We start from the raw sequence: 22,759 nt of genomic DNA, 5'->3' as shown, positions 1-22,759 counted from the left end.
GAGTATGTTTTTTTTTTCAACAGGTTATACACCCACATATAGTAATTTCATCTAGACCAGTGTTTTTCAACCTGGGGTCTGCAGACTATGTCTAAGATTTCCAAAGGGGTCCGCATCTCCATTCAAAAATTTTGAGGGGTCCACAAATGAAAAAAGATTGAAAACCACTGATATAAGATCACAATTCCCTAGTCTGATTCTGAGTTATAGCTGAAGTGCAAACAACTACAGCTGGTTTATAACTTTCAAACAAAACCTTTATTTTTTATTTTATTTTTATTTTTTTGGTGGAAATTTGACCATTTCTCAAAATGAGAATTTTTTGCAAAAACTTTTTTTTCTTTCTCAAATCCCTTATTTCAAATATTTTCAGGAGAAGCTTTTGGGGGGGGGGGGCGCGGAAGAAGCCTGTTAAATATTTTTGTTTGTTTTTCCATTTCTGCTGTCATTTTGCATTGCCAATTTTAGATCAGTTGAGTCACATGGAGGGAATTTGTGTTCCCCGAAGTGGAATTTTTTGAATAACACGGACAGATCTCAAAGCAATTTACAAAGGTCAGTATCATTATCCCCATTTTACAGATGGGGAAACTGAGGCTTGGAGCAAGGCTGTGACTTGCTCACGGTGACCCAGCAGGGCAGTGGCTAAGCCAGGACTAGAACCCCTGAGTCCCACTTCCATGCTCTATCCACTAGGCAACACTGCCTGTGTGTTGTGGGGTGGGTGAGCTGCAAATAAAGGCACATCAGATACCAGCCTTCAGGCTTGCGAACCCCATCCTGTCTGGAACCGCCAGCTCCTGTGCCGAGCTCCTCCTCACATCCATGCCTGTCTGCGGGTATGTCACTGACTCCAGAGCCTGGGGAGAACAATCCATAACAAATAGAACATCAGCAATCAGGACAGGGGATTGTGCACTTAAAAGATGGGAGGGTCATTAAAGGGCAGGGTATCCCTGAGCAAAGCAAGGTATAATGCAGGCCAGCTCTGGGCCCACACACAGCTCTGCCAACGCACCTCAATCCTGAGTCAGAGGCATCAGTATGGACAAACTGTGAACTCTCTGCAATACTGACCATTGCTCCTGTAGCTCTCTCTGTCTCCGGCTTTGCTTTGTCCTTTTGGATTGGACTGGATGCAGAATAACCCTACTTCTAGAAAGCCCAGAGGGAAATTAGGGGGTTTAGGAGCAGGTCTCCGGAGGGGTGCATTCGGAATGAGACGAGCATACGCTGATCCTGGTGAATGCCATTGCTTTGCTATGCAGTGAGGGGAGATCTTCTAAAGCACCTAAAGGAGTTAGGAGAACAAGTCCCATTAACTTTCAATAGGACCTGTGTTCCTAAATCCCAGAGGTGCTTTTGAAAACCCCGCACCAGAGCTATATTTCCTGAACAGAGGGGGCATCTCAGTGTTAAAATGGCTTGGAAGGCGCTCTGCAACATATTGCAGCAAACGCCACAGTGCAGTACCCAGCCCTGCTGCACAAGCCTCCCTTACAGAACTGTATATGCACATACATATACGTGCATGCTCAGGGCTAGATCCTCAGCTGGTGTAAATCAACACCACTCCACTGACTTGGGTGATTTACGCTCCATGGAGGAGCCGCGTCTTGGCTTGCACAGCACAGGCTGCATGTAAGGATGTCCTCAGCGTGAGGAAAATGACGCCTTCTCCGGGTGCCCGCGTGGCTTTGCATTTAGAAGCAGGCAGATGCTAATCACTGGCCCTTGGAAATGCCTTAGCTCAGTAATAGCACATAGATATCAGCTTAGCCTGTTTTTATCCCTTTACTGAGGGCATGTCCTCGCTTAGCCCATCCAGCAGGGCCCTTATGCTAATGGCTGTAATTATCTTCACTCTGCTAGCAGTGCATATCTCAGGGGATCTTTGCTGTCCTCAGCCACTGCTGGTGCATGCCCGCCTCCCCTGCAAACACCCTGCCCAAGGTTCACGTGTGTGTCCTCTGAGTGTAACATCCAGTAAGGCCATGGGGCACAGAGGCTGTTCTGTCCAGAACTGATCCCAAAGGAAATGAACTCCTAGCTATGCAGACCAGGGGAGATCATTTGAGCCATCCAGGCTGGTGTCTCTGTGCTTTACGGACTCTCTCTATCACAGAATGTAGGAATTGCCATACAAGGCGAACGCGTGGCCCATCCAGCCCAGTATTCTGTCTCCATCAGTGGCCAGATGCTTGCATGAAAGGTGCTAGAAACCGAGAAGTGGGCAACTGTGGGATAATCAACTCATCAACCCCATCAGTTAGAGCTTGGTGCTTGCTGTGAGGAAGGATGAGAGTTCAGATCCCTTCTGCATTTCAGCAAGTCCTGAAACACAGAGATTAGCCTGGACTAAACCTGAGATCAACCCCCCCGTCCTGATTTTGGGACAGATTCCAACTCAGGTCTTATTCCTTCCATGACCTATCTGGGCCCCTGACCTGCTGGGTGACCTTGAGCAAGTCACATCCTCGCTCTGCGCCTCAGTTTCTCCTTGAGCTCTGTGTCTGTCTTGGCTATATAGACTGTAAGTTCTTTGGGGTAGGGGCTGTCTCTTACTATGTGTTTGTGCAGCACGCGGCACCACGGGGCCTTGATCTCAGCTGGGAGCTCAAGCCATTATCGCAGTACAAACAATAAATAGCACTAGCTAACCTGCTCCTAGACACACCTCCTGGGCCAGCTGCTCTGTCAGGAAAAAATCCCAGGTGTTTCGCCTGAATTTTTCATCCCTCACTTTTCTTAAGCCTTTGCTCCTTGCCTTGCTCTTCTGTCCATTTCAGTGAGTAAGGTAGAGTGCGGAAGTGACATTTACCAAGTAGTTCTTCTGCGCCATTCTGTTTGTCAGAATCCTGCTGGGTGCTATTAACGTGATCCCTGCTTCAGTTATGTTCGGAGTTTGGAGCGGGAGCCATGCATGCATATCCTGGCCCTTGGATCTCTTTGGTCGGCATTTACTCCCAAGATGAATTTAACATGGGCTGGGAGCGCCGGGCCCCCCGGCACTGTTAGAATATTCAGCGCACGCCTTTGTCTGATGCCTCCAGCTCCACGGTCTTTCACAGCATCCAAGATCCGGGAAGGAATCCAAAGTCTCTAACACGTCCTCGGACTGTCGGTGCACTCTACAAACATTTTGGAATAGAAGAGGAAGGCAGGGGAACATTCCTATTGGGAGGAAGACAGCAATGGCCTCGCTGCTCTCTCTGCAGGGTCCCAGCACCTAGGAATGAAGCTGAGCAATGCACAACAATGAGCAGGGTGTAACGGAGCCAGCCCCATGGCAGGCCGAGGCAGCTCCCCCAGGTGGATCTCTGTCTTTCCTCCACTCCAGAGTCCACGATCTCCCTTCCAAGTGAGGTAGCTGAGCCAACTCCATTCCACCCCAGCTGGCTGAAATCAGCCCTGGGCTTCCATGAGGATTCTGACTCCCTGATGCATCTACAGCCTTTCCATGTCAAGAGCTGCCTAAAATGAAGTACCCTGCTTTAATTGCCCCCTCGTGGAGACCCAGCCCTGGTGGGCAGTGACCCCTGCTTATTGCCAAGAGGTGAGGAGACTGGGTTTGACTCTCCTGTGTTTAGAGGGCATTGGCAGTGTCCAGAAACGCTAAGGGGGCTGCCACCATGTGGTGATGCCATGTCATGACAGGCACATCTCACGGATCTAACTCAGTGGGTTGGTTGTGCCAGAGCAAGGCCTTCAGGGATGTGAGAAAAGCAAAGAGGACGCTGAACCCAGCACTGTGTTAGCAGGAGCAACAATGCGGCTTCCCAAGAAACGACCACAAAGAGACCCAGGAGTCTGTGTGGGATGGGGAAGAAGCAGCTAATTCAGGTTCCACCTTCATAACCAGCCTGGACACTTTTACGCTTTGGTAGGCTCAGGGACTCTGCCAGCCTCCAAGCATGGTTTGTTTACATTGGTGCCCCCTTTCCCTCTTTTAGCTCAGAGAGAGCAAAGCTTCCCGCAAATCGGGGGCCAAGATGTTTTCTCTTTCATCTCAGCCAAAGGGCACCAGGCCAGGGCTCTCCAACTCAACCATGATCTCCAAGGGTGTCCTCTCCTTCATCTCAACCAAAACCTTTCTCTGAAGACGGCCCAGGCCACGGCTCTAGTCACAGGCTCCTGGCTAGAGGGACTCCCGTGCCCACAGTCAGGAGGGAGCCTGAATGGAGAGCGAAAGCAGCAGTAGGTGTGCTGTGATGGACGATGCTGTGCATTGACCTTGTGATGGTTACCACCACTGCGTGTCACTGGCAAAGCTTTCCACCAGGATCACTCAGGCTACACCGACAAAGAGGTTTTACCTCACGTGAGCTGATTGCCAGTGAACTCAACGTAGTTAATGTGATCTGAGAGGCTACTCTGGTCACACCCCAAATGTTTATTCCAGGTGACAAATGGGGCCGATGCAGAATGGTTGTGTCACCTGGGCAGCTCCTGGAACATATGAACCTCAACTCCTGCACTTGTCCAGACTGCAGACGGGAAAGTCAACCTGTGCTGCTGTTTCTGCATGGCTTTGGTCCCTGATACACCATCAGGGGTGAGCAAAACTTTCTGTAAATGTGCATCTCCGACCCATAGCCTCGGAGCATCTCCCTGCTCGCTAAGGCTGGCTGTGCCAGCAAAGGCTGTTTGTTAAATCTGCAACGTAGTCAACACTGCAGCTGGATTAACTGCCATGGCAACCCATCTGTGCCACCAGAGTGCCTGCACCAGGTTAATCAAACAGAGAGCCTGTAGTTTTGAACCAGTTTACGGCTAGCAATTACTACTCAAGTTTGCCGCTGTGCCAATGCACCTCACTCCTGACCTGCAGCACCCAATGCTGTTCCGATCCCAGGCACTCACACAGCTCTGCCAATGTGCCTCCCTCCTGACTCACAGTCCCCTTGCTATTCTAGTATCTGGTTCCTCCCCAAGAGCTCTGCCAATGCCAATGAGTCCTGACCTGCAACAGCCCTTGCTAGTCCAGTCCTGGGTCCCTCAGGTTGGGTCTACATTGCAAATGAAAGACCTGCGGCATGGCTGTGGCTGGCCTGGGTCAGCTGACTCAGGCTCACGGGGCTATAAAATTGCAGTGTAGATGTTTGGTCTAGGACTGGAGCCGGGCTTTGAGACCCCGGAAGGGGGGAGGATCAGAAACCGGGCTCCAGACCTCCATACTGCAATTTTATAGCCCCGCAGTCCGAGCCCAAGTCAGCTGACCCGGGCTCTGAGACTCAGTGCAGCATGATTTTTATCACAGTGTAGACCTATCCTTACATGGTACGTCTTACACCGCATTATAAACCCAAGTTTGTGGGACCTGGGCTTATGGATTTGGTGTTTCTAACCCTATGCTTGAGAATCCATGCTGTATGATAAATCCAGGCTTTCAATTGCTGGACCCAGGGCTCACAGCTGTGCTAATGCATCCCTGCTACGCTACCCAAACCTTCTGACTCAGGACTGTGGCATCCACACTCCAAAATTACAGGGCTTGGACCCGAGTCCCAGCAGGACTCAGCCTCTGACCCACCTCCCTAGCAGGGTCCTAGGATCCAGGTCCTGAGTGCTTGCTGACCTGAGTCAGACTGTGGTCAGGAGGGCTTGGGCTCAAACCTGGGTCAGAACCCAGGTTCTGCATGCAGTGCAGACATATCCTGAGGAGCAGACACTGCTAATCTTGAGATAAGGTGCTACACCATGTGGGTGTTTGTGATGTTCACAGAGACCAGCTTCAGACAAAACTCGTTTCACCTGTGACCCAAGACAGGCTGCAAACAGGCCTCCAGAACTGAAAGTCAGGAACTCCCTGACTGCTCTGAGTCCCCTTTTTCCTAATGCAGCTTTTCATGATCAACTCCTGCAGCTGCTGCACCGAAGTGGGGTGTGGGAGGTGGAGAAAGAAGCCTGAGCCCTTGAAAGAACTAACCTTGCTGAGTTTAAATCATAATTCTGATTTCCCTCTGCCACTCAGCTTGTCCTTCGCTGTCAGGGATGCAACGTGGGCTCAGCGCTCGGGAATGGCAAAGCAAGAGGCTGGGGCCATGCAGCGTCAGGTGAAATGAAAATCAAAGAGGCTGCTGTCAGCTTAGGGGGAGAGCAGGCGCATTTTAATTAGCTATCTGGAACCTGGGCTGCTGGACTCACCCCTCAGGACTTTGAGCTCTAGAAGTGGAGGGAGGACACGTGGATCAATGGTTGCTTCCATGGTTAGGTCCAAACGCCTTCAAAATACCTGGGACGGGGAAGGGGAGGAATTATAGTGGGGGAAGAATTAGATGGAAACATCCTGGCTAATGAGGCCTCTCTGTTCCTGGTTTAGTCTTTGCATAGTCTGTTAATGCACCAAGGCTGTTCAGAACCAGCTCCAAACCGCACCTTAGATGGATGTTGTTGAACAGTTTAGCTACGTTCATTCTACTGTTACCAGCAATAGAGATCTTGATCCTGAGCTCACTAGTTGAATTGCAAGACAGAGCCTGGAACAATAACAAATTGTCAATTAAAGTGAAAAGCCATATTTATGAGACATGTGTTTTGCCCACTCTTCTATATGGCTCACAAACATGGACGATTTATGCCAAATGTACCAAAAGACTAAAGATCTTTCATATCAGATGCTTGCATAAAATTCTTCAAATAAGATGGCCAGACAGGGTGACAAATACAGAAGTGTTAAATCATGCTGGCATGTCATTCAAGGGAACGTTAGTAAAAGACTCAGGCGGCTTGGACATGTCACACGAATGCTGCATTACAGGATCCCGAAGAGTGTGCTGTACTCTGAAGCTTGCAAAGGACCTAGAAGGAGAGGCAGGACACTGTGCGGATTTCAGGATGCTTGTAAAGAGGACTTAGTATTCTTTGCAAAAAGAAAAGGAGGACTTGTGGCACCTTAGAGACTAACCAATTTATTTGAGCATAAGCTTTCGTGAGCTACAGATCACTTCATCGGATGCATACTGTGGAAAGTACAGCAGTTGATAGATTTCCACTCCATACGGCTAAATGCAGTGCCTTGCATAATGACAGGTTTCAGAGTAACACGGCTGTTACTCTGAAACCTCTTAGTATTCTTTGGAATCTCTGTGGATGATTAAAGGAGCGCGGAATGCCGCTGTGGCTAGCAGAGCCAGCTTGTAGATGGAGCGAGGTGGACTGGATCAAACTTTGCAATGGCTCGCATCAGAGGAGGAAAGAATCTGCTGCTTGGATTATTAGCATTGCTAGCACATGGGTGTGCCCTACTGTGAATGGGACTGTCACTCATGCATCAGACTCAGCGGCCATCAATTAACTCATTGGCCATGCTCTGTAAAGAGCGATGGTGCCATTGATTGAAACTATTCATAATGCTTGTGTAATTCCCTGGTCAGTGTGTTATACAGTCCCTCTGTGCTTGATTGTGACTCATGGCCAGAAAGGGTTAAACATCTCGCAAAATAAATAACTCTCAAAAGACATGTGGGGAGATAATATTTGTGTTTTTGTGTATTTACATATGTGTGAGTAGGGTGGACAATGTAATCAACAGTCCCTGTCTATGCTGTATTCTGATAATTCAGAGGTCAAAAGAACATCCTATCATGTAAATTAATTGTAAACACAGGATATCTCTGTATTCATCTCTCTTTGAAATGTATAGCAAATAATCTGTGAATGGTGGAGGAACAAGCAAATTGCCTGATGTTACTTCTACAGCTAAGTACCGGTGATGGACCTCCTCCAAAGTCATGCTAATTACCTGTTGAACTCGAACTTGTCAAAAGACATGAAATTGTATAAAAGATCCTTGGGTCCTGATTCTGTCATCTCAGATCTGCTTAGGCTTCATCAGGGGAAGTTTGAGTCGCAAGACTGAGGTCCCAGTTATGTTGGTACGCCCTGAATATGGAATTTGGACATTGGGCTATAACCTATGAACTATTTCTAAAAGAACTCTTTGTAACTACAAAGCTCACCAACTCTGCTATGAATCTGCACCTAAATGAATTGAACTCATGTCTGTATGTATATTGATCTTTTAACCATACTCTCTCTTTCGTTTTTAAATAAAGTCTAGTTTGGTTAATAAGAATTGGCTGTAGCGTGTATTTGGGTAAGAGCTGGAATATTCAATAACCTGGGAGGTGATGTGTCCAATCCTTTGGGACTGATATAACCTATTTCTTTATATGATGAAATAGGATTTACAGAAATTTTCATCACATTTGACGTGGGTACCTGGATGAAGGCCTGAGGCTGGATCACTTTAAGGGAACTGTGTTGTTTGGGTTTCTGAGTAACCAGTAAGGTAATAAAGAAGCTGTTTTATGCTGGCTTGGTAAATCTAAGTATTGGAATATCCACCAGCTTTTGGGGTTTGTCTTCCCCATTCTTTGCAATTCACCCTAATTGAGTGACCACAGCTGGCCCCCACTGGGACCCCGGTCACACTGATCCACAGAGGATATCAGTCCGGCACAGGTGTCCCAGCTACGGACATGTCTCTGTAGTTCAACCTGTAGAGAGGTCATGCTTTCAGCTCTAGAAGTCCCTGGTATAGCCCTAATTATAAAAGGAGGATTAACCTCATCTATCATGCATGAGTCTGAGAGGATTCTGCCTTCAAATCGGCTGCAGTGGTGAGGCTGTCATTAGCATGAGGCCCTTGAGGAGCACACGAGAAACAGTCCTCTACGGGGTCTCTAATAGTAATGTTGTCAACTTTATTAGCAAAACAGAATTACAAACACCGGAATACAGCAAAAGAGACCGCCAATACAGCACGTCCGACACTTGCGCTGTGTTACTAACATCATCCCTTGCGGGAACCCTGAAGTAGATGCAGTGATCCCAATGCGATCATCAGGCCAATGTGTTCTGATGGGTCCCACTGCCCACAGGCTGGGTATCACCTTTCCCACGGGGTTAGGCTGACACTCACCAGGCCTTATACATATTTAATGATGGGTTCAACCTCCTTTCCTGATACATAATTCCATCCCTCAGTAACATGGGGGCCCTAACTTCAATAGGTCACTTGGTCATTTATGACATATTCATTAGCATTTATGTCAATTAGTTGCCATGGTATATCTGCGACTAGTACATGTAAGTTTTGGATAAGCTCAACATCCTTTAAATTTGCCCTACATTTCCAAAAGTGTATTCTCGTGGTTCCATATGTAACCTTTTCCCAACATGTAATAGTTTCGGTTACTGTCATACTAAGGTTGTGACTTAGGGTCTTTTTATCAGTTAGTTCCTTATTCCAAGCTATTCGTGTCAAGCTCGGCCTTAGTTATGCTAAGCTAACTGTGTCACAGGCTTGAGGCCTGTGGGTTCTTGGGTTACAGCCGGTGGCGGCTTGTCTGGATTCAAATTCCTGCAGGCCTCAGATGCTTGGGACAAGTTTCTTCAATACGTAACCCATGGTCTGTGTGTTTAATCCAAAGAGGGTGTGATTCTGTTACAGAGCCTGGAGCAAGCTATGGACACTCACGGTCTTAGCTTTAGTGGTCTGCAGTGCCAGCCCTAGCTTTGTGCACGATGGTGGCCCTTATACTTGCAACGTTCTATGTCGGAGCCCAATCTGGTGCATATGAAAATCAGCCAAAGGGACTCCCAATTGACTTTAGTGGGAATTGGATCTGTCCCTACACGTTTAGAATTTTTAAGATATGTCTATAAAATAGTCCCTGCACCTCTCACAGGTGATCATGCATGCAACTGTCATAACTGCATATGCAAACGACCCATACTCCATAGGTCAGATCTCCACAATAGCCCAAAGGATTACACAACATTGTGAGAACTGGTATATGAACTATGCATGGGGCTTAGTGAAACCACTGCTGAGGAGATTGGTAGAGTCTAGCCAATGATAACTTCAGCAACTAGTGTCTAGCCACAACAACTCTGTAAAAGTGAGCAGCAGCACCAAAGAGGCATTTGAAGAGGAAACAGAAAAGTCTCTTTTCCTGATGAATCTACAGAGGAAGCATAGGTAGGAACACCATAAGTACCCAATCTAGGATTTGTCCAGGCCATCAAATCTAACACCTCTACTTTTACTGAGTTCCAAGTGGTTATGATGTTTGTTGTAAGTGTCATCTGAAAGACCTCTCCAGACACTCAGTGCCACTCAACACCATGTTTGTGGCTCAATGAAGAATGCCATTGACTGAGACAGAAACCTTCAAAGACCTACCAAGAGAGGAAGGATGGGCCAATGGTTAGAATACATCATGGGACTCTGGGGATTAGGATTCAGGCTCCTCCTCTGATACAGACTTCTAGTAAAAAGAAAAGGAGTACTTGTGGCACCTTAGAGACTAACCAATTTATTTGAGCATAAGCTTTCGTGAGCTACAGCTCACTTCATCAGTATGCATCCTGATTGGAGGCACTTGTGCTGCACTTTTAGTGTCTCTGACATTTAGTTTTAGTGGGGCAAGTTGAGTCAGTCATTGGCAACTATCTAGGCTAGGGAAGAGACTAATGCATGAGTTGGTTGGTTGGAGGAAGGTCTTATGCTCCTTCTTCACCATAGTAACACAGCCCATTATTGCCACAGTCCTGCTCCTGTGTAATCACTCACGCATACAAACCATCTCTGCTCAGGAAGGACGGTCCCTATTCTGTTCGCTTGTATTTACCATTTCCCCATTCAAGAACACTCTCCTTGTTCAGGACCATTCTGTACAGTTCACAAGTCTTGTCCTATCTCAGATGGTTCCTACTGGTGGATGGCAGATTCTACCCAGCACGATAACTCCAGTAATTAGTGATTAGCAGCATCCGCATCATCCCTTGTTATCAACATCAAGCAGATGGAAAGGGGAACCAGTGCAGTCAGATCCAGAACAAGCAGCCAACCCACTTTGAAGTTCCCTCAAAGGCGACCAGTTTTAACGATTGCGGTTCTCCAGGTGCTTTGATTTCCCAAGAGGCTGGGATTTACCAGGATTGATCTGAGCGCTAGCATCCGTTTTCAGGGAGTAGAAATGGTGTGCACACAATCAGCTAAAGAAAATTTTCTTTGGAGGAACTCTCAGGGTGCATCAAACAACATGTCCAGCATAGGGGAGGTAAATTTCCAACAGGATGGCAGCAGGAGTCCCCAGTAGTTTGCCTAATCAAGAACTTTAACAATCAGATCACAATGTCGGAGTCAAATGACGAGGATGGGATGATGTGGCTGGGGTGTTGAAGGAGAAGTTTGGTCATTGCTCTAGTTGTTCAGTTTCATTGAAGATATGGGTCAAAACCATTGTGAATGCCCGGCTTTCCAGCATGCCGATCCAGCACAGTTTTGGGGGAGCTGTAACAGCGCTCCAGCACTTCTGGTGGATAGTCCCGCAAATACCAGGAGTGTGTCCCAGCATTTCTTTTTTCAGGACTTGAACACAGCCCTTATGTATCCACTGACATCACAGGGCCCTATCCTCAGCTGGCATAAATCGGTGTAACTCCACAGAAGTCAGTGGAGCTGTGCTGATTTACACCAACAGAGGATCTGGCCCACAGTGTGTATGTGTCTCTGTCTACGACATTGGAGTGCAAATGGCACGACTACAGTGACAGCCCAGAGATGTCTCTGAGGCAGAAATCTTTACTCAGCTCCCTTATGGGACATCAGGCACAAGGTGGCAGGAAGACTTGTGACACCTTAGAGACTAACCAATTTATTTGAGCATAAGCTTTCGTGAGCTACACCTCACTTCATCGGATTCATCACTTGCATCCGATGAAGTGAGCTGTAGCTCACGAAAGCTTATGCTCAAATAAATTGGTTAGTCTCTAAGGTGCCACAAGTCTTCCTTTCTTTTTGCGAATACAGACTAACAAGGCTGTTACTCTGAAAGGTGGCAGGGTAGCACATGGCAAATATATTCCAGGAAAAGGAGTCCTGCCAGCATGACAAATTTCAAAGTCAACCCACCTCTATAACCACTTAGTCTCTTCCCTGGGTCAGAATCTACAGTGTACGCTAGATCCAACATAGTGCTGCTTAGACACAGGTTGGACACAGCAGCAATCAAGTCATTGGTGTGCTTCATGAGACTCCCCCCTTTGTGTGTGGGTTTCTCTAGGCTGTGGCATGACCCTGGAAAAACATATCCCTGGAGGAAGCCATTTGTACCTGACTACTCAGAAGTTCAGGGGAGATGGTGAGAAGTGGTTAACTCTCTGAAGGGCCTCTGGCACGCTTATACATGGATGTAAATGCACCTAGCTCATGGATGGGATGGATGCCTTAGAAATGCATATTGCAGTCTAATAATGTCAATAACTTAACAGCTGTTGTTGCCCTTAAAGCATTGCCAGTTCTTCCTTAGATAAAGGTTACATCAATATTTGCACTATTTCCTAATCTCGCTCTGGGAATGGGTGAGGAATGATGCAAATACTGAGGAAATGCTGTTTAGCTAGCTGAAGCCACTGGCAGATTTTAAGGGGTGATTATTTTAGGTCTCTCTGCCTTTCTCCTCCTCAATAATCCCCTCATCCTGCCATTCAGGCAGAATTTGGCCCAGCACATCTAGAGTTATTTGTGTGTGTGTGTGCCAGTGAGTGAGTGAAAGGACAGCCCAATCCTCATGGTAGCCTCACTGATCAGGTGTAGCAAGATTACTGGAAAACAGACTTTGCAAATTCAAAAATTAATCAGGAAATGGTTTGGAATTGATTTTGGAAAAGGGGGATTCACAGTCTCTCTTGAGTGCTGGATGCAATACGGTGTAAGGACATCATACCTTCTAGGGTTGCAAGCTCTGGGGACGAATTCTTACCAACTGGATTTCTGTTTCCCCTCAAAGGAGCTTAGGAGAGCTGGGTGAATCCTGCTAAACACTGTCCACAAATATTCATTCAGATTTCTAGCAGGTTTGCATAGGGTCCATGTTCATCCCCCCTTCTGAAGCTTCCAGCAAATGGGTTTTGTTCACACAAAAGTTAGGCGAATAGCTGTTAATTCTTCAGGAGGTAAAGGTTGTTGGTGTATGACCAAGATGATTTTTTATCATTTTCTATTTTCCTTTCTAAGAGGTTTGCCATCCAATCAGAGAGAAGAAACCCAACCATGTCTACATGCACCATTTCATCTTAGTCTGCTCGGGTCGTTGCCAATAACATGCATCCTGGCAAACTGATTTCTTGATATACCTGAGCGTGGCCAATTCATTGTGCATGTGGAGCCTGCAGCAGCAACATCCAATGTATTGTGTATATAAATGACATACATAAATATACCAGGTGTATACAACAGATTAGTTATGTATGGGTATTCATTTAGCTGTATTTTCTAAGTCATGTCAAGGGCACCTACAGTGTAATAAGCATTCTTTTTAGTGGGTCTATAAATCTGAATATATATAAGAGTGAACAAGAGAGAGAGGAAGAGAGAGATTAATGCACTGAGAGTGTGTGTGTGTGTGGGTACAGACAGAAGTTACCAAAACCATTTGGTGTGTGTGTGCAGGTACAGGCAGAGATAGCCTAACCCATTGTGTGTGCATTTGCAAGCATAGTCAGCTATTGCGTAACAAATAGGATGTGTGAGTTGGCAGCCAGAAATTGTCTACGATGCAGTGTAGGCGTGTGTACATGCATCCGCAACCGTAGGAAATAGGGAATTCTTCATTTAGCTCCATTTTATTGCTCAGTCCCCAAAAGAAACAGGTGAGACATAAGCTAGACCCCTTTGTCTCCAGTTTTCCCATATGTCTCTTGTGAGTTCATATCTCACCTCTGCTGATCGTATTTGGGCCGTGTCTCTGTTTCTCCCTAATATCCCCATTATAACTGGCCCAGAATCCTTCCATGAAACAAAACAATAGCACCAAAAATGCTAGAGTGGTAGCAAGTCATCAGGACAGGGGAATCACCTCACCCTGAGCAATGATGGACACAAGGAGTCCTAGAAAGAGGACCACCGATTTTAGTGGGATTGTTGTTTCTGGCCAGATGGTATCAGATGTGTCCATAAGTATGAAGAGAGAAGATCACACATCATCACACTCAGAGGAAACTGAATAGGGCCTGAATCACAATCATAAAGAAAAGATTCAGTTTCTAATACAGAAAATTACACTGGAGGCTGCCAAGGATGGTACTACTTAATAGAAACACATTTTGGTTCGGTGTAGGTTTTATATAAATATTGTCTATTTTAACTGACAGGTTAAAAATCATACATTTTTCTAAAAAATCCTTCTCTCTGTTACAAATAATGCCTTTGATTATTTAAAAAGATTTTTTTTTAAACTCATTTACCTTTGTCCAGTTTTGCTGCCTGCCTCTTCTCCCCATCCCCTTTCCCTTTCAGTCTGAGTACTGAAAATAAGACTGGTCAGTTTCATGTTTTAATACAGCCAGTTTCCAGTCAATTTTACTTTCAAGCGCTCCTGCTAGCACAATGCTGCAAAATGGAGAGTGCAAACAGTAGAAGGCAATGTTTGTTTTTTAAAAAGATAAACTGCTTACATTGGAATGAGGTCAAATACAAATATTTGGGTTGTTCTTATAGTTTTTAAATGCTTGGTTTTTACAAAAATCTAAGTTTGGTTTCAGATTTGCCATTTTAAATCAAAAAGAAAAGGAGTACTTGTGGCACCTTAGAGACTAACCAATTTATTTGAGCATAAGCTTTCGTGAGCTACAGCTCACTTCGTCGGATGCATACTGTGGAAAGTTTAGAAGATCTTATTATATACACACAAAGCATGAAAAAATACCTCCTCCCACCCCACTCTCCTGCTGGTAATAGCTTATCTAAAGTGATCACTCTCCTTACAATGTGTATGATAATCAAGTTGGGCCATTTCCAGCACAAATCCAGGTTTTCTCACCCCCCACACGCAAACTGGACAGTCTCTACGTAAAAGAGTAAATGGACACAAATCAGATGTCAAGAATTATAACATTCATAAACTAGTCGGAGAACACTTCAATCTCTCTGGTCACGCGATTACAGACATGAAAGTCACTATTTTACAACAAAAAAACTTCAAATCCAGACTCCAGCGAGAAACTGCTGAATTGGAATTCATTTGCAAATTGGATACAATTAACTTAGGCTTGAATAGAGACTGGGAGTGGCTTAGTCATTATGCAAGGTAGCCTATTTCCCCTTGTTTTTTCCTACCCCCCTCCCCCCCAGACGTTCTTGTTAAACCCTGGATTTGTGCTGGAAATGGCCCACCTTGATTATCATACACAGTGTAAGGAGAGTGGTCACTTTGGATAAGTTATTACCAGCAGAAGAGTGAGTTTGGGCGGGGGGGGTGAGAAAACCTGGATTTGTGCTGGAAATGGCCCAACTTGATTATCATACACATTGTAAGGAGAGTGATCACTTTAGATAAGCTATTACCAGCAGGAGAGTGGGGTGGGAGAAGGTATTTTTTCATGCTTTGTGTGTATATAATAAGATCTTCTAAACTTTCCACAGTATGCACCCGACGAAGTGAGCTGTAGCTCACGAAAGCTTATGCTCAAATAAATTGGTTAGTCTCTAAGGTGCCACAAGTACTCCTTTTCTTTTTGCAAATACAGACGAACACGGCTGTTACTCTGAAACCTGTCATTTTAAATCAGGAATAGTATGATTAAATTTAAACATATAGATAGGGTATTGATATATTTTAAATATCTCAGAATAGATATAGCTATATTTCAGATAGATAGAAGGAGATTAGAGAGAGAGAATCTAGAAAGAGATCTAGATATATTCTAGACAGAGCTATTTTACAATCATTATATAGATACAGATATTAGATACAGAATTAGATATTTAGGGTGAAATCCTGGTCCATATGTAGTACTAAGAAGTTCTTCCACTGACTCCAACGGAGTCAGGCTTTCACACTTAGAATCCAGTTGTTATTCTCCATCTACAGTTATCAATTTTAAAATACAGTGGTTGCCATTACAAGATCAGTATTTAGCATTAGTTAATATGTAATGACCATGTGAGAGTCCTCATATCTCCCCTACACATAGAACAGGAAGTAAGTGTGGTCACCGTATGATATCTGTTGGCAACCAAACTAGGTCACGTAACTGACCTGACCTACTGGGCACAGGGGTCGGACTTCAAGTGGTATAAATTGGGGTAGCTCCATTGAAGTCAACAGATTTTATGCCAATTTACACCAGCTGAGAATCTGGATCAGGATTCTTTCAGGGTTTGTCTACATGGGGAAATAGCCCAGAGTAGCTAGTATGCTCTAGTTACTCTTCATTACCTCCCCAGGTGGACACTTGTGCATTAAGCTAAATCACAGGAGGGTGCTTTTAGTGAGCAGCAGGAGTGTCCACACAGGGAGTTAGTGCAGAGTAGCTAGTGCGCTTTAAATTCACAGCCTAGCTTACTCCTCACTAACTCCCCTGTGTAGACAACTCCTCAGTTGTTGATGTGGCCAGAGCCTCCCTAAAAATGTTTTATGCTGTTTAGAAAACTCTGGAGCCAAGGGACTTCAAAGATGTTCTATTAATCACTTGAGTGCTGTACAACACACGTCAGACATGGACTGGGAAACTACAACTCTCAGGCTGAACCTTGGTCAGCCCTGAAGTGCAACATAAATGCTTCATATACCACAGCTAAAATCCACCATCACTCAAAGGGTGCAGCAGACAGCACTAGTGAAAGGCTTAACAGAGGGTATTGTACATGAATCCATGCTGTCGGCAGTGGGAAAGGGAACCTCTTATGGTAAAAGGTTTCCTCTCATTGGAGTGCTGGAGCCAAAAGGGCTGAGCTTTGTGGCTTTCTCGCTGTTACCGCCTATGGGGTGATAGAGGAAAAAGACCAAAGAGTCTGACTGACTCACTTCTTATTCATCCTTTATTTGAACAAAGCTCTCACTTGAAGGTCCGTGGGAGTTTTGCTGAGTAACAACTTTGGAATTTGGACCCGATGAAGTGACACTCATAGCCAAGTAAGAGTCCTCTGGAAACTTAGACCATCATGGGGCAGAAGGATGATCTCTTGGTTAAGGGGTTGGACTGGAATTTACAACAGCTGGGTTCAAGACCCCTGTGACATAGGGCTGGGTATTTAGGCACTTACACCGCTTTAAAAACTTGGCCTTTAATCGCTCTGTGTTGCAGTTCCTCACCTATAAAACGGGAAGAGTTCTACTTCCTCTCTCCACCTCAGCTCAATAGGCTTTGAGCTCAGAGGCAAGAGCTATGGGTTTGTACAGCACCTAGTACAGCAGGGCCCTGATTCTGGTTAAGGCTTTTAAGTTCCGTCACAACAGGAATAATCATATTCCTACCTGCTAACTGGATGATTTATAAAACCCAGGTCCGTGTTAGAGGTGCTGCTAAGCAAGGCTGCCAATGTGACGCCAAGTGAATTAATTGTTCTGCTTGTGGCAACAAGACCCTGAGATTCTGCGAAGAGCCTGCATTTGGCCCCATGTGCCCACCGCACATGGCATGTGGGACCCAACTGGCAAACGTTCTCACCTGGAAGTAATGCAGCTTCATCTGCCTTGAGGTCCAGCGTGGGCTCAGAAGAAGAGGAGAGATGCTCTTTAAGGCTCTGCTCGGGGTCTGCAGGAGGGGGAGCAGCCATGCTGAGGCAGGAGCTACCTAAAAAGCCCCGACCCAAAGAGAGTGATTAAGGTGAGATTCCTGACCAGAAAACTTGAAGAGAAGGCAAGGGCCATATGTAGCAGGAGTGCAGGGACTGTCTTATGAAATCTCTCCCATTCTAAGGGTCTTGCTGCCCACCTGGATACAGACAAGATCAGATGCTGCTTCTCCTCCAATACATTCCAAGCCTATTAATCCCCACATGAAGGTACCTTCCCCTGGGCAGTACGTGAAGGTCACACCACAGGATTTCCCAGCATACACTCTACAGTCAGGGAGAGCATAACAATACTCTTTCAGTTTAAAGAGATCTGGTTCTTTCTTTCTGTTTCCCGCTCTTCCTTTGTCCATAGAACTGGTTCGGAAACAGACTCTCCCATCCAGTGAAAAATGTCAAGATTTCAAAATCCTTTTGTCCCAATTTGGGACAAAGAGCCAACATTTTGAAATTTTTCAGAAAATGAAGTAATGAAAAAAAAAGTCACTTTGAGTCAATCCAAACATTTCATTTCAATGAATTCAAAACACTGTTTTGATTCCAACCCCCTAAAACACATCAAATAAAGTAAATGTCCAAATGAAAAGTCATTTCAAAATGAAAAATCTAAATTTTTCATCAGAAAATTTCAAAATGGGACAACATATTCAAACTATTTTCTGATTTTTTTAATGAAATTTCATCAGAATTGATGCAATTTCACAAAACATTTCAGTTTTGTTGAAATGGTCATTTTCTGACAGAAAACTCTTTTGACAAAAATTTTCCAACCAGCCCTATTTGTCTGTTCTCTCTCCCTTCCTATCTCCAGCTCTCAAGACTTGGTCTGGCCCCAAAATATACTGGCAGGAGCAGAGAAGCTCTGTACAATTGTGTATCATAGAATACAACTAGCAAACCAGTCTCTCTCCACTCCACCCACTTCCCTCCCTTCTAGAAACTACCTTGCATACTGTAAAGAGGTAGCTAAATAGATATTTCCTTTTTAATTGGATTGATATAACATAACCACTCCCCTACCCATACAGGACCAGTAGAACCATTCAGACAGTGCATTTTCCACACTATAAAAAGAAAAGGAGGACTTGTGGCACCTTAGAGAATAAAAAATTTATTTGAGCATAAGCTTTCGTGAGCTACAGCTCACTTCATCGGATGCATTTCCACACTATAGTATTTGTAACAAGATACTTAAACCAACAGTAACAGTAAATGCTCCCTTTGGATCTTCGGGCTGAACCAAGTCCAGGCTGTTTCATTTCCATTGATCGCATTGTGCTTTATGTGAGATTGTTTCACCCTTTGAGGGCTGCTCCCCAGCAGCGTGTGCTCCCAGGGGTGTGGCACTGACACACTCTCAATGGAGAACGGGCTATGGCTTTCCACCTCTGGGCTATTCTGGTATGGATGCAGGGGTGTGGTGTGGAGGGTGAGGCTTGGTGTCAGTTAAGAGGGGTGACGGATAGACAGACTTTTGTGCACATTTTCTCTCCTATGTTCTCATCTCTGTATATTCTCTCTCTCTCTCTCTCTCACACACACACACACACACACACACACACACACACACACACACACAAGCAAATTACTCAGCAATTATTATTTTTGACAGCACTGGTTTTGGGCAACTCATTTTCTAAGCGATTTAGCCGTCTTTGCTAGCCTAATTGTCCTCCCTCTTGCTGGCTGCATCTTGCCTGACAATCTCCTAGTCTTCCCTCAGTTTCTTGTACACTGTAGGCAAGAAGGCTATTCCAGTTACTCACTTGCTGTTTTAATTTCCCATTTTGATCTTGTTTTAGGTTTGAGCTCTTTGTCAGCTCTCTTACATTATTGCTCAGCGTGCTAAACAAATGAGGCAATGCACTGCAAATACCATTTTGCTCCTTATCTTTCCCTTTTCTCCTTCCCCCTCCATTTCCAGGTTAAACAAGTTACACACATGACCCCAAGGGTCAAGTTTTACAATATCGGGCCCGAACAACAGACCAACACGACTATTTACAAATTGTGCAACAAAGAGTGCTAATGTCTCCTGTCTCTCACTTTCAACAGCCGTGGTGTTAAGTTTGGTGGCCAAGAGAGAATTCTTTTCCTCTCTGGCTAACATCTAGCCAAGAAAAGCACTTTGATCTTTATATATACTTAAAATGTGGCTTTTTGATTTTCCAGCCACGTGAGACCAACGTCCAATATCAGGCCATTTGTGCTAGGAGAGAGTGTAAAATGTTCCCACAAATGCACTCACTTTGCACAGCACCAACACAAAGGGCAAGGCAGTGGGGAACTGGGTCCTATAGCCTTTTCCTTTGGGGCCAGCGAGCAGCACCCTTATTTGCCTTGAGCAGCGCCTCACATCTTAGGTATCCCATTGACATCTGTAGCCCTGATTATCTTCTCACATGGGGTTAAATCATGAATAACTCTACTGGAATCATTGGCAGTGTAAAAACAAAGGAGAATCAGGCCCAATGTGACTACTTGAGCAATAAGATACTACTCCATGGCCCAGATCCTGACCAGTTACACTGGGGACAATCAAGAACAACTGCAGTGAAGTTGCTCTTGATTTACACCAGTTTAACTGAGGTCAGGATCGGGTCCCGTGTGAGTTAAGGTGGCACAAACTGGGCCTTTCCAACTAGAGCAGTGGTTCTCAAATGATGGGGCGAGCCTCCCAAGGGAGGCAAGGGAATGTGTCAAGGGAGGTGTAAGCTTTGTGTTTTTTTCTTTTTTTTAAGAACTCTGGCTGAGCCCAGGGTGGCCAGGGCTCGAACAGCAGGGCCGTGCACACCTAGGAGGTGGGAATGAAGAAGGGGACAGCCGGAGCCCCGCCACCTGGGCTTTCCTTCCCCCAACACCCTCATTCCCTCACTGGGAGGCAGCCCAGACTCAGGCTCTCCTCCCCCCACACCTCCAATCCTTCACCTGGAGGCGGTGGGGCCCTGGCTGTTACCCCACAGTGGCAGCAGCAGCAGTGCAGAAGTAAGGGTGGCAATGGGGTGCTAAGTCTGCTGTGAAAAGTAACATTGATGAATATCACTTTTCACATTGCCACCCTTACTTCTGTGCTGCTGCGGGTGGCGGCATCGCCTTCAGAGCTGAGTGCCTGGCTAGCAGCTGCTGCTCTCTGCTCTGCCTTCAGAGCTGGGTGGCGGTATATGTACTGGCGGGGTGGGGGTGGGGGCATAAATGACTACAGCCATAAAGAAGGGGGGCCCTATCAAATAAGGTTGAGAGGCCCTGGATTAGAGCACAGCCAGAGATTGTTCTGTTTATGAAATCACTGACCACAGCCAGAGCCCATAGACAGCATAAAGGGTGTCATTCTTGGCCCTATCAGAACTATGCCATGAGCAGAAGAGAATATTATTTCCTCTGGAGAAGTTACATTTTAGAGAGGCTTCTTTCCCCACATCAAAGTAGAGCCCATGAATGTCCCATTGCCCCAACCGGCTGGTTCACGGGGAGGTCAGGGGAACCTTAACAGAGAGTGATAAAAACCAAATACCGCTATCTAGAACTTCAAAGCTGGCAGAGAGACTACCCAGAATGCACTGGGGAGGATGAGAGAAGATGCTTTAGGGAGGGCTGCCCTGCACCAGGAAAGAGCCTTCCAGAAAAACAAGGGGACATGAATATGATAAAGCTGACATCTAAGGGAAAAGTGCTCAGAGCACAAAGACATGCTGGAGTGGATTGGGCAGAGGGATATCGCCCTTCAGTGCCGATGCACCCCCGCTGACATATTCCCCGGGGGCACCGCTGCAGCTGTCAGTTGGCAGAGTCATTGCAGGTATGATATGTCACTGTCAGGCTCTAGGCAGCCTGTCGTCAAGGGGGCTAGCAGAACTGGAGAAACAATTGATGCCGCTGTCAGCTATGGAGCACTCAGAAGATTACTAGTGGCCTGAACAACGCTAAGCAGCACCTTCTTATAACTCCACAAACTAACTCCCCTGGGGGAAGGGGATTCTCTCGAGGCCATTCATGCCCGCTGCCTCCAGAGCGCAGATGTGAGGTCTATGGGAGCCACTGGACCATTCCACCCCTTTGAGCTCTCCTGGCTGGAGTTCCTCCCGCTTCCTGCCTGAGCTTCCCTGTGGAATCCACTCCCCTCCCATGATGCCACTGATCTGCTGATGGAGCATGAGTCGGGTCTGTCATATTTCTCCTGAATTTTGGGGGCAACGCTCTATAGTCCTGTTCTCCACCTTTCCCTTGCCTGTAGTATGTAACCTCTTTACAAGGGGGAGCTACCTCCTGGCTACCCCAATTCCCAAGTCACTCTTCCCCATGAGATACATTTTGCTGGCATTGGTTTGCTATCATACCCAACATTAGACTGCCTGCCAACCCTTCTTTGTCCATAGCCTGTGGATACCTATTCAAACCTGTGAGACTGAGCTGGGCAGGAACCAGAATTTCCATTTTGTGGGAAATTCCGGGATCTTTGACCTTTATTTTTGTTCCAAATCAAAATGAAAACCCAAAATTCCATAATTTCCCACCCAAAAAAATTATTTTGTGTCCATCAAAACTTTTTGTTTTGATAAAATGGAAACGATGCATTCTGGATTTGGTTTTGTTGATTTTATCTTATATTAAATATATTTATAATATGAAATAAACGTTGAACCCAAAAGTAGTTTTGAAGCAAACAAAATAATAAAAGCATTCCCCTCCTGATGAGGTTGAAATGACCTCACTGACATGCTTGGTTTTGATTTGTTTTCCTAAATGATGTTTCACCAAAATCAACATGTTCCCACAGAAAGTTTTGATTTCCACAAAATGGCATTTTCTGATAGCAAAACATTTAGTTGGAAAATTTCCAACCAGCTCCACTCAATACACCATCAACATCTGGACTATTTCCCCACCACTATCAAACATGAATATTTCAACCTTTCAGAGGCCTGCACAGTACCGGTTCAAGTGATGTAATTAAGGGAACGCTGCTTAAAAATATCAACCCAGCTTTCTGAAAAGAACGCCTATGGGGAGCCCACCTTATGCCTGATTCTTCGTAACACAAAAGTTTATTTTGAGAGCCCTTCTTTTGTGTGGGGAATCTTCATAAGACCCGGGCTATGAGGATAGCAAAGGAAACGATATGCTTGGAATATATAAGCCATCTGGTATGAAACAGATCACCTCTGCTCAATG

The 22,759-nt window shown here is 45.6% G+C and overlaps 1 protein-coding gene across 3 annotated transcripts in view; it reads right to left on the bottom strand.

Annotated features, from left to right (window-relative positions):
- The window catches only part of LOC114020399 (BTB/POZ domain-containing protein KCTD16), a 38,297-nt gene that overhangs the window by 4,323 nt on the left and 11,215 nt on the right, over positions 1 to 22,759 (bottom strand). Inside the window, exons 3-4 of one of the 3 annotated variants that reach the window (XM_027826333.3) lie at positions 17,464 to 17,589; positions 759 to 860 (exon numbers count right to left, since the gene is read on the bottom strand). In XM_027826333.3, the coding sequence (XP_027682134.3) occupies positions 759 to 860; positions 17,464 to 17,589 (228 nt within the window). Of the gene's footprint in view, positions 1 to 754; positions 861 to 2,821; positions 6,943 to 17,463; positions 17,590 to 22,759 lie in introns of those variants that run through there. The other 2 variants (XM_043522075.1, XM_043522076.1) reach the window with 2 other exon arrangements.

This window comes from Chelonia mydas, chromosome 9 (assembly GCF_015237465.2).
Source record: "Chelonia mydas isolate rCheMyd1 chromosome 9, rCheMyd1.pri.v2, whole genome shotgun sequence".
NCBI classification, from domain to species: domain Eukaryota; kingdom Metazoa; phylum Chordata; order Testudines; family Cheloniidae; genus Chelonia; species Chelonia mydas.
The sequence above is the reverse complement of the archived record's forward strand: the minus strand, read 5'-3'. Positions and strand labels throughout refer to the sequence as shown.